Consider the following 13,711-nt stretch of genomic DNA (forward strand, 5'->3'; position numbering starts at 1 on the left):
TTTAGCACTACTTCAGCACCACTGCAGCACCACCTGAGCATCACTCAGCAGCACCTCAGCACCAGTGCATCAGTTCAACACCTCCTCAGCACCAACTCAGCACCATTGCAGCACCACCTCATCATCATCAGAGCACTATGTCAGCATGAGTCAGTGGCAATCAGCACCACTTCAGCAGCACCACCTAAGCATTACTCAGCAGCATCTGAGCACCATCACAGCACCATCACAACACCACCACAGCACCACCTCAGCACCAGCACAGTAACCACCTCTGTGTCACTCAGCCCCAACACAGCACCACCTCAGCACCAAAGCACCACCACCTCAAGGACCACTGCAGCACCAGCACAGCACCACATCACAACCAGTACAGCACCACCTCAGCATCAGCGCACCAGCACAGCATCACTCAGCACCACCACAGCATCACTCAGCAACACCTCAGCACCAGCACAGCTTTTCCTGAGCATCACACAACACTAGCACAGCACCACATCAGCATCAGCACCATCTCAGCACAGCATCACCTCTTACCAGTGCACCACTAACTCAGCACCAACACCGACCAACCACAGCATCAGTATAGCCCCATCTCAGTTCCAGCGCAGCACCACCTTAGCACCAGTGCAGCACCACCTCAGCAGCAACTCAGCACCAATGCAGCACAAATTCAGCATTAGCGCAACACCACCTCAGCACCATTGCAGCATCACCTCAGCACCAGTGCAGCACCAGTTCAGCTTCACTCACCACCACCCCAGCACAGGCACAGCACCAGCTAAGCACCACCAAAGCATCACTCAGAACCACCTTAGTATCACTAGTACCACACCCGCACAAGCACACCACCACCTCAGTATCACTCAGCGCCACCACAGCATCACTCAGCAACACCTCAGCACAAGCATAGCTTTTCCTGAGCATCATATAACACTACCACAGCACCACCTCAGCATCATCTCAGCACAGCACCACCTCTTATCAGTGCACCACTAACTCAGCACCAACGCAGACCAATCACAGCATCAGCAAATCCCCATCTCAGTACCAGTGCAGCACCACCTCAGCACCAGTGCAGCACCACCTCAGCAGCAACTCAGCACCACCTCAGCACAACTTCAGCATTAGCACAACACCACCTCAGCACCATTGCAGCATCACCTCAGCACCAGTGCAGCACCAACTCAGCTTCACTCAGCACCACCTCAGCACAGGCACAGCACCAGCTAAGCACCACCAAAGCATCACTCAGCACCACCTTAGTATCACTCAGTACCACACCCGCACAAGCACACCACCACCTCAGTATCACTCAGCACCAGTGCAGTAACACCTCAGCACCACTGCACCCCAAAACTGTGTTACATTTAATACAATTGAATTACTATCCACATAATTCTACAGCACACAATGCCACATATTTCCACTATACAACTCCACGCCACACAATTCCACACCACACATTTCCACAAAAAACCATTCCAAAACAACCCATTTCTCCATTGCACTCCCACCAACCCTGTCATCTCTCCACAACACACCCACTGCCCCTTTCATCTCTCCCTCTCCCTCACACTCCCACTACCCCTTTCATCTCGCAATCCCACTGCCCCTCTCATATCTCCCTCACACTCCATATCTCTTATCTTTAATACATCGAGCTGTGCACTAGTCCACATCTTGCCTCCCCACCGGCTGCTCCTCCCACTTGTCCCTTTCTCTCATACCATCTCTCACTCCTCTCTCTTGCTCTTTTATGCACTTTGCCTGCCTCTCTCTTGTGGTTCCGTTGAGGTCTTTGAGCACAATCTCTTTCCCAAGCTTTTTCAAGGTTTTAAGTCCATCAAACCCATGCCCTCCTCCTCTCCTTCAGGTGTCTTCTGCGTACACTCTTTATGGGTCTATGGCTTATGTCCACTTCTTTCTCTCTTTCTAAAACACTCTTTCTGCTCCTCTGTCTGGGGTTAATTAATCACTTTAAACACAAACTACCTTTTCCTATCTATCTCCTTTTCTATCTATTCTCTCACCTCTATCTATTCACTATGCCACACCTTTCCTAACTTCACTACACAAATACACTATACACCATACAATACCAAACTACAACTAAGAATTCAAATCTAAGCCACATAATTCCATTCCACTCCACACCACACCACACCACATACATCCACAATGCTCCAAACAAATACATGCAGGTAAAAGACATTACTATTTACAACGCCAATAGCTCTAACTCTCGCAAAGGCGAGAACTATTGCATTGATTATGCTTATGTAACTTATGACTGCCTTCAAATAATTCCACAACATCTGATCAAATACCTTATTACATTTCTAATAACGTGAGGCTTAGATTTCGTACTGCCAGTAGGTTGGCAGCTTAAAGTTCAAGAACTAAATACAATATTGAACCATATAAAAAATGTAATCATCACCTTAAAGTTATATGTTGTCTTTCTTTACTTTTCAGCCTTACGATGACAACATGTTCCACAATACTTGCCTTGGGAATGATGCCCCTGTGCCTCTTTATCTACTCTCGATCTTGGGAAATATCACACAGCATTAAAATACCATATGCAAGCATAGGTACTGCTCTCCTTTATTTTCTTCAATTAAGTGTTGTCTATTAAAGTATGACTTTTCAATGCCTCCAACCTAAAACTGCTCCAGTGGACACTCAATATGGATAAGGCCCTTAAACTTTGAACTACCTAAACACAGTGAAAGAACCAAATGTCCAATCACGTTCAAGACTCAAGATTACTGCTGATTAGCAAATGTTTTTGCATGATTCTAAGAAGTTCTTTTTGATGCATTGAAGCACCACCAATCAACTTTTGAATATAAAAGGATTTCGTACGCCAAAAGTTGATGCAAGTGCAGCTCGAAACGTATTTATATCACACCCTTGCTATTCTTTGTAAAGGGGATGTAATTGGGTCAGAGCAATGGAAACATGGCTAGGATTCCATGAGCAGCCAGGTCTACTAATATTAAGTGCCCTAACTTTAAATGGAACTCTAACAACAAATTAAATGAGGTACAGAAAATGGGCAAGAAAAATACCATATACGCCCATGTAAACACAGCGATCACAGCCTTTGATGTTGCCTCGATTACCCTCACCCCACTCGGAATGGTAATGTTAGATGCCGAAAAAGCATTTGACCGAGTGGGTGGGTGTATCTGTGGGAGGCATTAAAGAAGGTAGGCATTCAGGGTCAATACTTACAGTGGGTTTGTTCATTATATGACAGCCCGCAGGCTGTAATCAGCTATGGGGGAAAAGAGTCAAGGAGCTTTGCATTAGGGAGGGGAACCAGACAAGGGTGCCCCCTGTCTCCCCTGCTCTTCGCTCTTTCCTTGGAGCCATTCTTAAATGCACTAACTATGCAAGGAAATATCCACCCATTTGTACATGGTGGAGAGAGTTTGAAAATCACTTGCAGACGATATAGCTGTATTTACCACAGACCTAGTAAAAGCTACACCTGAAATAATAAAAGAAGCTATTAATTATGGCCATGTTTCAGGCTACAAACTTAATGTAGGTAAAACACAGGTAATAGCCAATTATAAACCTCTGGTACCGATCCCAGGCTTATGTCAAAGCGCTACGTATTTAGGCATCAAATTAGCATCCAATATTGATAAAACCATAACGCTAAACTACGATTCTCTTCTAAAAAAAACAGCAAAGTCACTCAAAAAATGGCACAAGATCCCGATTAGTCTTCTGGGACGTATTAATCTAGTAAAAATGAAAATTCTGCTGAAGGTGCTATATCTATTTAGATCTATTCCTTTGCAACCCAATAACATCTTCTTCAAAAAATTGGAGGGTATATGTAGCAGCTTCATATGGGCATACAAAAAAGCGAGAAGGGCGTTGAAATTGCTAACACTGACAACAGAAAAGGGTGGATTAACATTTCCTGATTTTAGGTTTTACTTTCTAGCTACTTTCTTTGGTCGTATTAGAAGTTTGCTAAAAAATGACAGTCCATTATTTTTTCACCGGCTTATGTTGGGACTGGATAGCAACTAATTCTTGCACCGCTTGCAAGACCCAAACTACTTCAAGCGAGTGAAATTGAAGTCAGCCAAGCATATCAAAAAATTTGGGACCAAATAATGACTATTGGGAAAATCACATTTTACAATGCAGAGCTCAGATTATGGGACAATCCAGGGCTTCCTGATCTTCTCTGATGGAGCAGGCTCCCTTTGGAAGAGACACGGCATCCACATACTAGGTGATCGGTATGGTCAGAACGTTTTTTTGGATTTTGAAGCACTTAAAATTATTTATAGCATAAGGGATAATATGTACTTTAAATATATTCAGATGAGGGACTATTTGCTTTCTAAAATGAAAATTACGGAAGTGACAGAATCAGACATACTTAAATGTCTATATTCTAACAAAATAAAATCATTAATAAGTCTAGGGTATGGATATTTGATACAAGGTAAAAACGAAGACTACACGAAAATAGCCGCCAAATGGTCTCTTCGATTGGGTATGAATATTAATCCTTCACAGATCTCATATTCTTTACGTCATATAAACTTGATAGTTCAGTCTACTAGCTTGAGATTACAGACGTACAGAACCATCACTCAACTTTATTATACACCACAGAGGATAGCTAGTTGGGTACAGGGTAATCAAGTCAATAAGAAAACTAAGTGCCCGAAATGTGACCATAAAGCGGCAGGCATAGAACACATGCTTTATTCATGCCCAGCGCTCTTGTTATTTTGGAAAGAACTGTCTGAAATTTTAAACAACAAACAAATCGTCACACCACCACTCTCGGCACAATTGGTTTTACTAGATATCCAGGAAACGAATTGTCCCTATAAAGAATTATTAACTATCATCTTTGCTTGTGCCAGGCTAATCATCGCTAGATTATGGATATCTAAGGATATCCCAGATGTCTTCGATTGGTGGCTTTTGATGAAAGAAATCAACACCATGGAATTGTCATTAGCAAGGCATAGGGGCCTTAAGGCTCTACAAAAAAAGGAAAAAATTTGGTTAAATTTTTTTGAATTATGATTTATATGAATTAGAAAGGAAACGAGGCCAGCTTAAATATTTGGATATTATTTGCAAATCTTTATTTTTTACTATTACTATTTTTGTCAAAGCTTAGTATTTGTTAGATCTCTGCCTCTAACGTTTTTTTCTGTCTATAAACTGTCTACCTAATTAATATTGTAACTACTTATATACTTTGTTTTTTTTTTAAATGTATAACATATGCATTTCTTGTTCTTCCTTCAATAATAAAAACAACATAAAAAAAAGGAAAATACCATATAATATTTCCATGAGTAATATGTAATTTCCGCATAATTGCTTATTTTACATTTATCCTTGGATGGTTGTCTGCATCTTTAAATTGGTGCCCACTGCTGATGCTGCAGCACTCTGATACCATGCCGTTGGGTTTTTGTGGTTTCTACATCTTGGCCTGTTACGTTGTGTATCGCTGCTGCTCTGCAATCACCCAAGTTAGTACTGAGTTGCATGTCTAGATTCAGTAGATTCTTTATGAGCTGACACATAAAATTAACTTAATGCAGGGCAGAATAGTACAATTGAAATCAAACAACGCCTTGCTTTCAGATCTACGGGAGAAGATAATAACAGTGATGATGGGCATTGAGGAGAATTGGAGAGCTATGACCCCTTCGCTGCTAGCCCTCCCCCCCCCCCACCCCCCCCCCATGCTAAGCCTTTTTTTGGCTATTTGTGGTACTTCGCTCTAAGGCCCCTGTAACCTTTTGGCTACTTAAGCTATCCACTTCAAATTTGCATCCTTTTTTTCCCAAAACCCAGAGTTTTCTAAATGTACCTGGGGTTTATGGATTCCCCTGGAGGGGACCCAGAAATTAGATAAAATACAGCTAATTATTATTATTTTTTATGTATGGGAGAAAGTGCTGCAGAAGAAAGCATCTGTTTCTTTCCCCTGCAAATGGTATCAACAAAGGGTTTGTGGTGCTGAAATCACCATGCTCTCAGCTTTCAGGGACATGCAGACTTTTTTCAGAAAAACAAAATTTTTTACAGTTTTGGCATTTTACTGGGAAATGGCCAATATTTGCTATTTTTTGTGCTTTGGGTGTGTCAAGATTTTTCAGCTGCATTTGAGATTTGCAGGGGATTCTGGGTACGGAAATATTGGGAGATCCACACAAGCCATACCTCCCTGGACTCCCCCAGCTGTCTAGTTTTCAGAAATATCTGGGTTGGGTAGGTTTCCCTAGATGGCCGCCGAGCCTGGGACCAAAAAGTCAGGTGACTCCATTGCAAAACCAGGTTGGTTTGTGATAATTTTGATCTCTCCACAATACATTTTAGGCCCTTCCCCTCTGTGGGTACTTGGCCCACGCACACAAGTGAAGTACTATTTTTATCGGCAGACATGGGGTAATGCCGGGTGGTAGGCAATTAGTTGTTTCTTTCTGAAGCAAGCACATTATGACACAGTAATGCAAGGAAAATGTGACTTTAGTTTAGGTTTGCAGGACACTGTGGGTAAGATAACTTGCTGGGATCCATGAGAGAGACATCAGGGGTTAATGCCCTGGGTGTTTAGTTTATGAAAATATGTTTGTAAATTTTTCCAAGAGGGGATGTACATCTTGGCAGAGAAAGAAAGAAAAGTCAATTATTACTGCACAACCATCTATTCCTCAAGCACACAACATACTGATTGTATTTGGCACGAGGGTGAGTGATGGTTTATTCTATAACATTTTATTAACAAGAGATTTCACAAAAATTAAACGCACTGTTAATAATTGAATGGACAGAAAACTGAATCAGTGACTAACAGCTCGTGAGCTGTAAACACGGGTCAAGGCCCCAACCGCTTTACAGGCCATTTATACACCTTTCATACGTGATACACACAAGACCATTCAGACTTCCAGCAGTGGCCCCAGCACAACAACACTCACAACAACAGACAGTGCCAGTCCACACTCACTTCCAGCCAAGTGTCAGTCCACACTCACCACCAGCTCAGAGCCAGCCTAAGCACACCGCCAACCAAGTGCAAGTCCATGCACACCGCCAGCCAAGTGCCAGTCCACACTCATCACCAACCAAGCACCAGTCCACGCACACCGTCAGCCAAGTTCCAGTCCATGCACACTGCGAGCCAAGCGCCAGTCCACACTCACCGCCAGCCAAGCACCAGTTCACGCACATCTCCAGCCAAGTGCAAGTCCACGCACACTGCCAGCCAAGTGCCATTCCACACACACCGCCAGCCAAGCACTAGTCCATGCACACCACCAGCCAAGCGCGAGTCCACACACACCACCATTGCATTTAGTTTTTTTTATAAAAAAAGAAAACATAAACAGATTGTAAGTAGATACAAAACTGCAGACACAAAAGCTGAAACTAAATACATTGCACTAATGCCAACCTTGAAATTGAACAAAAAATATAAAACAATACAGACCAGGCAGATCACTTTACCCCTCATGGTTGTTCCCAAAAATTATTTTTGCATGTGGTACATTCTAAGACAAGCAGGCACACACTGTGCAGGGTTGAAGTACAGTCAGGGCAGTACATTCAAGTCTCCTTCTATGTACCTCTCTGCCAACAGACTTGACATCTCCTACTGGGAAAGTCTTTTGTGGGCGTGGGAGTAATGTGATCAGGAAAGTGGCAATCTTTCAATTTAGCCACATCCTACACCACTCTAACTCTAGGAACACTTGCCTGTTCCACTCAAAGAACGCAGCCTATCACAGGCTCCCTAAACTTAACAAACGTCATTGTTGACTCAGGAGAACAATCCTTAAATACAACAAAAGCATTAAAGGTTTCCAAGTGGAAAAGATGGATAGCCAACTTCTTATACCAAATATAAACCTTAGGAAGAGCAGAGTGAGGTTCCAACCTCTGATCTACGTTATCAATGCCACCCACATGCCTATTATAGTCTAAAATGTACACAGTTTTGTGCACTTCAGGAATCTGACCCCAAACAGTCACTGGTGAAGTGCTCTCATCATGGATAGTAGTCAGCATGTAGACACCTCTCCTGTCTGCCAACTTCTCAGCTAGAAGTTCCTCACTATGCAACACATTGCACTGTCCCTGCCCAAGCTTTTGACAAACACGTTATTCTGGGAAACCTTTATGGTTAGAGCAGATTGTGCTGCAAGCAACAGTGTCCACTTTGGCCAATTCCCTGAACAACTGCACAGCAGTGTAGAAGTTATTTACATATAAATGCTGATTTTTGTTAAAAAGTCCTCTACCAAGTTCCCACACCATTTTCTCACTCACTCCGAAAGTGGACGGATAACCAGGGGGTCTATCCTGGAATCCCTACCAGTGTACACCCTGAAATTAGAGACATATCCAGTCCTACTGTCACACAGCATATACATCTTATTTCCATAGCGTGCCCTCTTGTTAGGAATGTACTGCCTAAAAAACCAAGCGGCCCTTGAACAAGACCAAATACTCATCCACAGCTATTTCTTTCCATAGAGCGTAGATCTCAGAAAATTAATCTACAAAGTGATCAATTACTGGCCAAAATGTAAAAATATGGTCACCATCAGGGTGATCTTGTGGCAATGCCAAACCATTATCGTCAAAATACAGCATCTGAACCAGAAGCAAATACCGATCAAGACTCATGATTGCCGTAAATATAGCTATTGCCATCAAGAGACTAGTAGACCAATATGAAGACATTGATGGCTGCCTTATCAGGCCCATCAAAAAAGTTGAACCAAAGAACTTCTTCAACTCTTACAGATTTGTGAGAGTCCACTTGATAGCTCTAGAGTGGGGCCTAAGTCTGGCACTGTTGTCCCTCAAATATTGTTACGCATACAAATTAGTCTGCTCAAAAATCTCCGCCACAAATAAATTGTCAATAAACAACAAAAAAAACTACATTTCTCAATATCCACTCTACACCCTGGGACACCAGTAAAGTCAAGGAATGCTGGCTGCACCATGCCTGGGGCAACCCAGAGGTTAGCAGGTCCAATGGGAAGCCTTTCAGCCCCACACTGCAGTCCAGATGCCTCTTGCGGCACTATCAGCACATCAATGTCCTCCTCTAAAACAGGCACTTCATCTAAAATTAAAAGGGGATTCATCATCCAATGATTTCTCTCGGACCGAAAATTCACTGCCAGAATCTTCCACTTCCCCCTCTGCCACAGATGCAGAGCCAGTCTCTGAACCATAATCAGAGCATACCAACAACCTGCTGAGCAGTAATCCTGCGGCTAGCCATAATCCTTACTAAGAAAGGAGACTTCACAAACAAGCCAACAACAACCAACGCTGTTCAAAATAAGTAATAAACAAAGTGTTGCTTTATCATAAAGATCTATATACTCAAAAACTATACAACTCACTTGCCACAGAGAGCTACACTCACCAGCACCTACTCTGCAGAGACAGAGCAAAAACCAACAATATCCCACTTGAAAGAAAAAAAATGACTCACAGGACAGCAAAATAAACATCGAGCACAAATGCAAAAAGATTTTCACACTCAATAAAACAGAAGCTAAACATACTGCTATTATTACACCATTTACAAAAACACATTCATGCAGGAAAGTGAAACTCATTCAGAGTAAATACCACAAAAAACATTTTCCTACCAGATATGCAACTACACAAACTGCAGAACCACCAGTGACAGAACCATAACCTGGAACATCAGTCAAAAGAGCAAAAGCCTTGAACTAGAATAAAAAGGAAAAATAAAACATTACAATTAAAATTGCAATTCAAAAAGAAATAAAACAACTATCATTATAACACTCTATGTCACTACATAAATGGCAAATCTGCCAGATGGGCCTTCAAAAAGAGCCGCCGAGTAGAAAAAAATAATTGAGGGGCGATCCTTTCCCAGAGGATCAAAATTGGCCCAATCTGTCCGGGGAGTCAGAAAATGGACAATACAAAATGTCCCCATTTGCAAACAACCCTTGCTCCTATTAAGAAAAATGTACTGGTTCTAGTGGGTTTTCAACCTCCCCCGGGCCTTCAAAACAGCCGATCCGCACCCTGGGCGGGGGGCAGAAAACGGGCACAAGTATCATAAAAAATGTGGGTGCCGATTCTTGCCCAAGTGATCGCCCCATTAACTTTTAATCACTATCCCTGGGTCTAGTGGGGGTTTATGACCCCCCCACCCAGGTCAGGCCAAAAAAACTGACCGTCCGTTTTTCGGAAAGGGGATTGGGGGGGGGGCAAAAAATGGCCAACAGAAAATCACCACCTTTGGTAGCGACCCTTGCCCAAGGGATCATTCCCTACTACAGACAAAAGTGTAAAATAATAAATAAAGTGTGATCCTTGCCCACTGCACTTTAAAACAAATCTCTAGGTCTAGTGGTGTTTTTTACACCCGCCCCCCAGCCCCAGGGCAGAAAGGCCAAAAAAACAGGCCGACCTATCCCCTGGGGTGGAAGAATCCAGCAGAGAAAAAAAATGCCCCATTTGGCAGCGACCCTTGCCCAAGGGGTCGCTTCCAGTGCAACAAAAAAATCCCTAGTGCCTAGTGGGGGCATTCCTGCTTCACGATCGTGACCCCATGCACGATCATGCAGCAGAAATGCCCTGCAAAGAGACATATGGGGAGAGGAAAAACTCGTTCCTCTCACCCAATGCCTCAATGCACTGAGAACGCCCCCCAGGAGCAGGAAACACCTATCTGCTCCTCCAGATTCCTGGAAGCAAATGGCTTCCAGCGTGTCTGGGACTTCCTGATGACGTTGACATACGTCGTGCGCACTGACATCATGGGATTGCCCAGGAGGGGGGGTTCGGGGTGGCAGCAGAAATTCTTCCGCTGCTAGATGGGCTGCCCATGGGGAGAGCACTAGCGCGTCCCCCATGGGTTGGTGCCATGACGGAACGGTTCCATCATGCCCACATGCCCCCTAGCTCATGACAGAACCGGACCGTCATGAGTATAGAAGGGGTTAATGCCAGGGAGGTAAAGACAGAGTAACAACTCGAGTGGACTGAGAGTAGAGTATGGGTGCTAGAGGGGTCAAGCAAAAGCAGGTGAAGGGTCAACTAGAGACATGAATACCTTTAAGCTGAATGCAGAAGAGACCATGGTGAATTTGGAGGGAAAACTTGAGATGATTGATCATCTTCAGACAGATACTCACTTAAGGGTACTGGCAGTACCGTCAAAAAGAGGCCTTTTCTGGCAAGATCAAAAGATACTGACTGATTTGTTGGATGAGAATTTGTATGAGGGCTCCTTTTGTTTCTAAACCTCCTTTCCAAGACTTTTGACAGGAAGAAGGCTGTGATAGCGGTAAAGCAAAGCTGGAGGAAAGGGGTCCAACAGCTTCTGCTGGGTTTTGGTGAAACTAAAAGTAGAGCTTAACAGGATGACATTTGATCAGTGATTTGGCTGAAGCATTTCTAGAGGATCTAGGGCCAGTTGTTAGTAGCACTGGTCGCAATTTAACCAGTAATTCTGTGACCAGTGTGGTAATATGTAAACCAACCTGTGTTGGTAATTTTACAAAATAACGATTCCTAGTGGGTCACAATAAAACCTACCTTCTGAATACTAATGAGGTAGGTTGCAAATTCAGCCCACTAGAAATGACAGCCATCGTATGAATTGTGATCTGCTGAGGACAGCAGACCACCATGTCTGTGACTGCTTTTAAATAAATGTTATAATATATCAGTATACTCTTACAAAGTGTGGCAGCCGCAGAGAAATTATCCTAAGCTGGGTGCTGTGCCCAAGGAAGAATGAGCTTGTAAGAACAGTTACCCTCACTCACCCAAAGGTGACATGCTTCATCATCGGGCAGTGCTCCTCACCAGGCCAGCGCTGCAGTGCCTGGCAGGCCACTTAAAGGGCACTTTATCTAAGGTCTTTTAATTGAAGCCGTACAAACACTGTGGGGTCAAAGGTGGACAACCCCACAAAAAAGTGAGAAGATTGGTGTTAGAAATGGGATTTCTGGTTGGCCAAGGGTTGCGCCAAAGCCAGGCAGAAACCACAACTCTAGTCAGTGCAAGGGAGTTACACGCCAAAGATAACCCCTGCCCATCCCCTTGGTAGCTTGGCACAAGCAGTCAGGCTTATCCCGGAGGCAATGTGTAAAGCGTATGCGCAACACAGACACAGCAACAACATACTAGTCACACCACAAAAATAGCCTCTGTATTATCATAAAACACATTAGAATAGTAATCACACAATATACACTGTGTCACCTGGCACTAGGCAATATTTACAGGGGATTATATACACCTGACAGGGCCAACTGGACCACTGCCAGAACCATCCCAAAGTGAACATAGTAAATGTAGGACATATCATAAATGTAGATGTGGGCCGTGGGCTTCAGCGGACCGGAATAACAAGCGGGAGGCCAGATATAGTGAGCTATGGCTAGCTGGTTTTATTTTCTCCAAGTACAAGAGATGATATGCAGTCTCTGGGTTAGGGGAAACTTTTTCCTCGAGGGTGTCCGGAATGTGTAGCACGTCCGACAGAAGGGTACTGTGGGTCTATTCCCTCTGCTGGGCTGAGGTCGTCAGGGCGGTGCTCTCTCTCTCTCTGCTGGGCTGGGTCGTCTGGTCCCGTATGATGCACCGATGGGCCTCGGAGGTATATGGAAGAGAGAAAGTACAGGGCCGTTAGTCCTTGACGCTCACGGACTACCGTGTACTACCACCGACACCGGGAGGTGAGGATACGGAAATGCGAAAGTGAGGAAGGGGCGGAAGGGTGGGTGGAAGAGACAGACGATAGGGGGGAACGGGGAAGATTAGGGTGTTCTAGGTGAGGGAGGGGGGTGACCTTTGTTTCTATATACAGAGTGACAGTGCTTATGGGTGTGCTGTTCTATACACTATTAACAACTATATTTACAAGGGGCACACAGAGGCTGATGATGGTTACTCACGTGGCCCGCCGCAACTCTCCAGCGAGTCGCAGCCGCTCTCCAGCCACCTCCTGAGGACTCCACCAGTCTTCAGACCAAACATCGTCGTCGTCCTCCTCTTCCTCGACTCGACTCTCCGACTCTGCTCCGCTCGTACGCCGCTCCGGTTCCTCTCTTGCTGCCTCCTGCCACGAGTCCGCTGGTTGGAACCTCCTCCCTTTTGGACCGTTGGCTTTTCTATCTTCCGGGTCGAAGTGGGGGCTGGAACTTCCGGGGTCAGGGTGAACTGCTTCCGGTGTTTTAGGTGTTGTGACCGGTTCCTGTCGTACCCGCAGGGGAAGAGAGAGGGGAGAAATCCTGGGGAGCTGGAACAAGGCGCAATCGGGGTTAGACCCGCAGGATCCCGCGCGAGGATGCTTCCCCGCTGAGGTAGGGACCGTGACTTTTCCACATCCCCTATCCCTAGCTGTCTTTCTTGTAGGGGTAGTAGAGTTAGGGAATCGGGAGAGGTAATCGGCATTCCCCTGTTCTGCACCTTTCCTATGTTCGGTTTTGAACCGATAGAGTTGTAGGGAAAGGAACCACCTGAGGACGCGATCATTGTGTCCCCGGTTGCGGGCCATCCATTCCAGGGGGGCATGGTCCGTGTATAACACATATTCACGTCCCTCGAGGTAATAGCGGAGACTTTCCACTGCCCATTTGATTGCCAGAGCCTCTTTCTCGACACAGGCATAGTTCATTTC

At 44.6% G+C, this 13,711-nt stretch overlaps 1 protein-coding gene across 1 annotated transcript in view; it reads left to right on the plus strand.

Annotated features, from left to right (window-relative positions):
* SLC10A6 (solute carrier family 10 member 6) overlaps positions 1-13,711 on the plus strand; it is a 277,252-nt gene that overhangs the window by 162,021 nt on the left and 101,520 nt on the right. The window contains exon 2 of the mRNA XM_078677507.1: positions 2,479-2,597. Within this exon, the coding sequence (XP_078533633.1) occupies positions 2,479-2,597 (119 nt within the window). The remainder of the gene's footprint in view (positions 1-2,478; positions 2,598-13,711) is intronic.

Source organism: Lissotriton helveticus, chromosome 2_1 (assembly GCF_964261635.1).
Source record: "Lissotriton helveticus chromosome 2_1, aLisHel1.1, whole genome shotgun sequence".
Taxonomy (NCBI): Eukaryota; Metazoa; Chordata; class Amphibia; order Caudata; family Salamandridae; genus Lissotriton; species Lissotriton helveticus.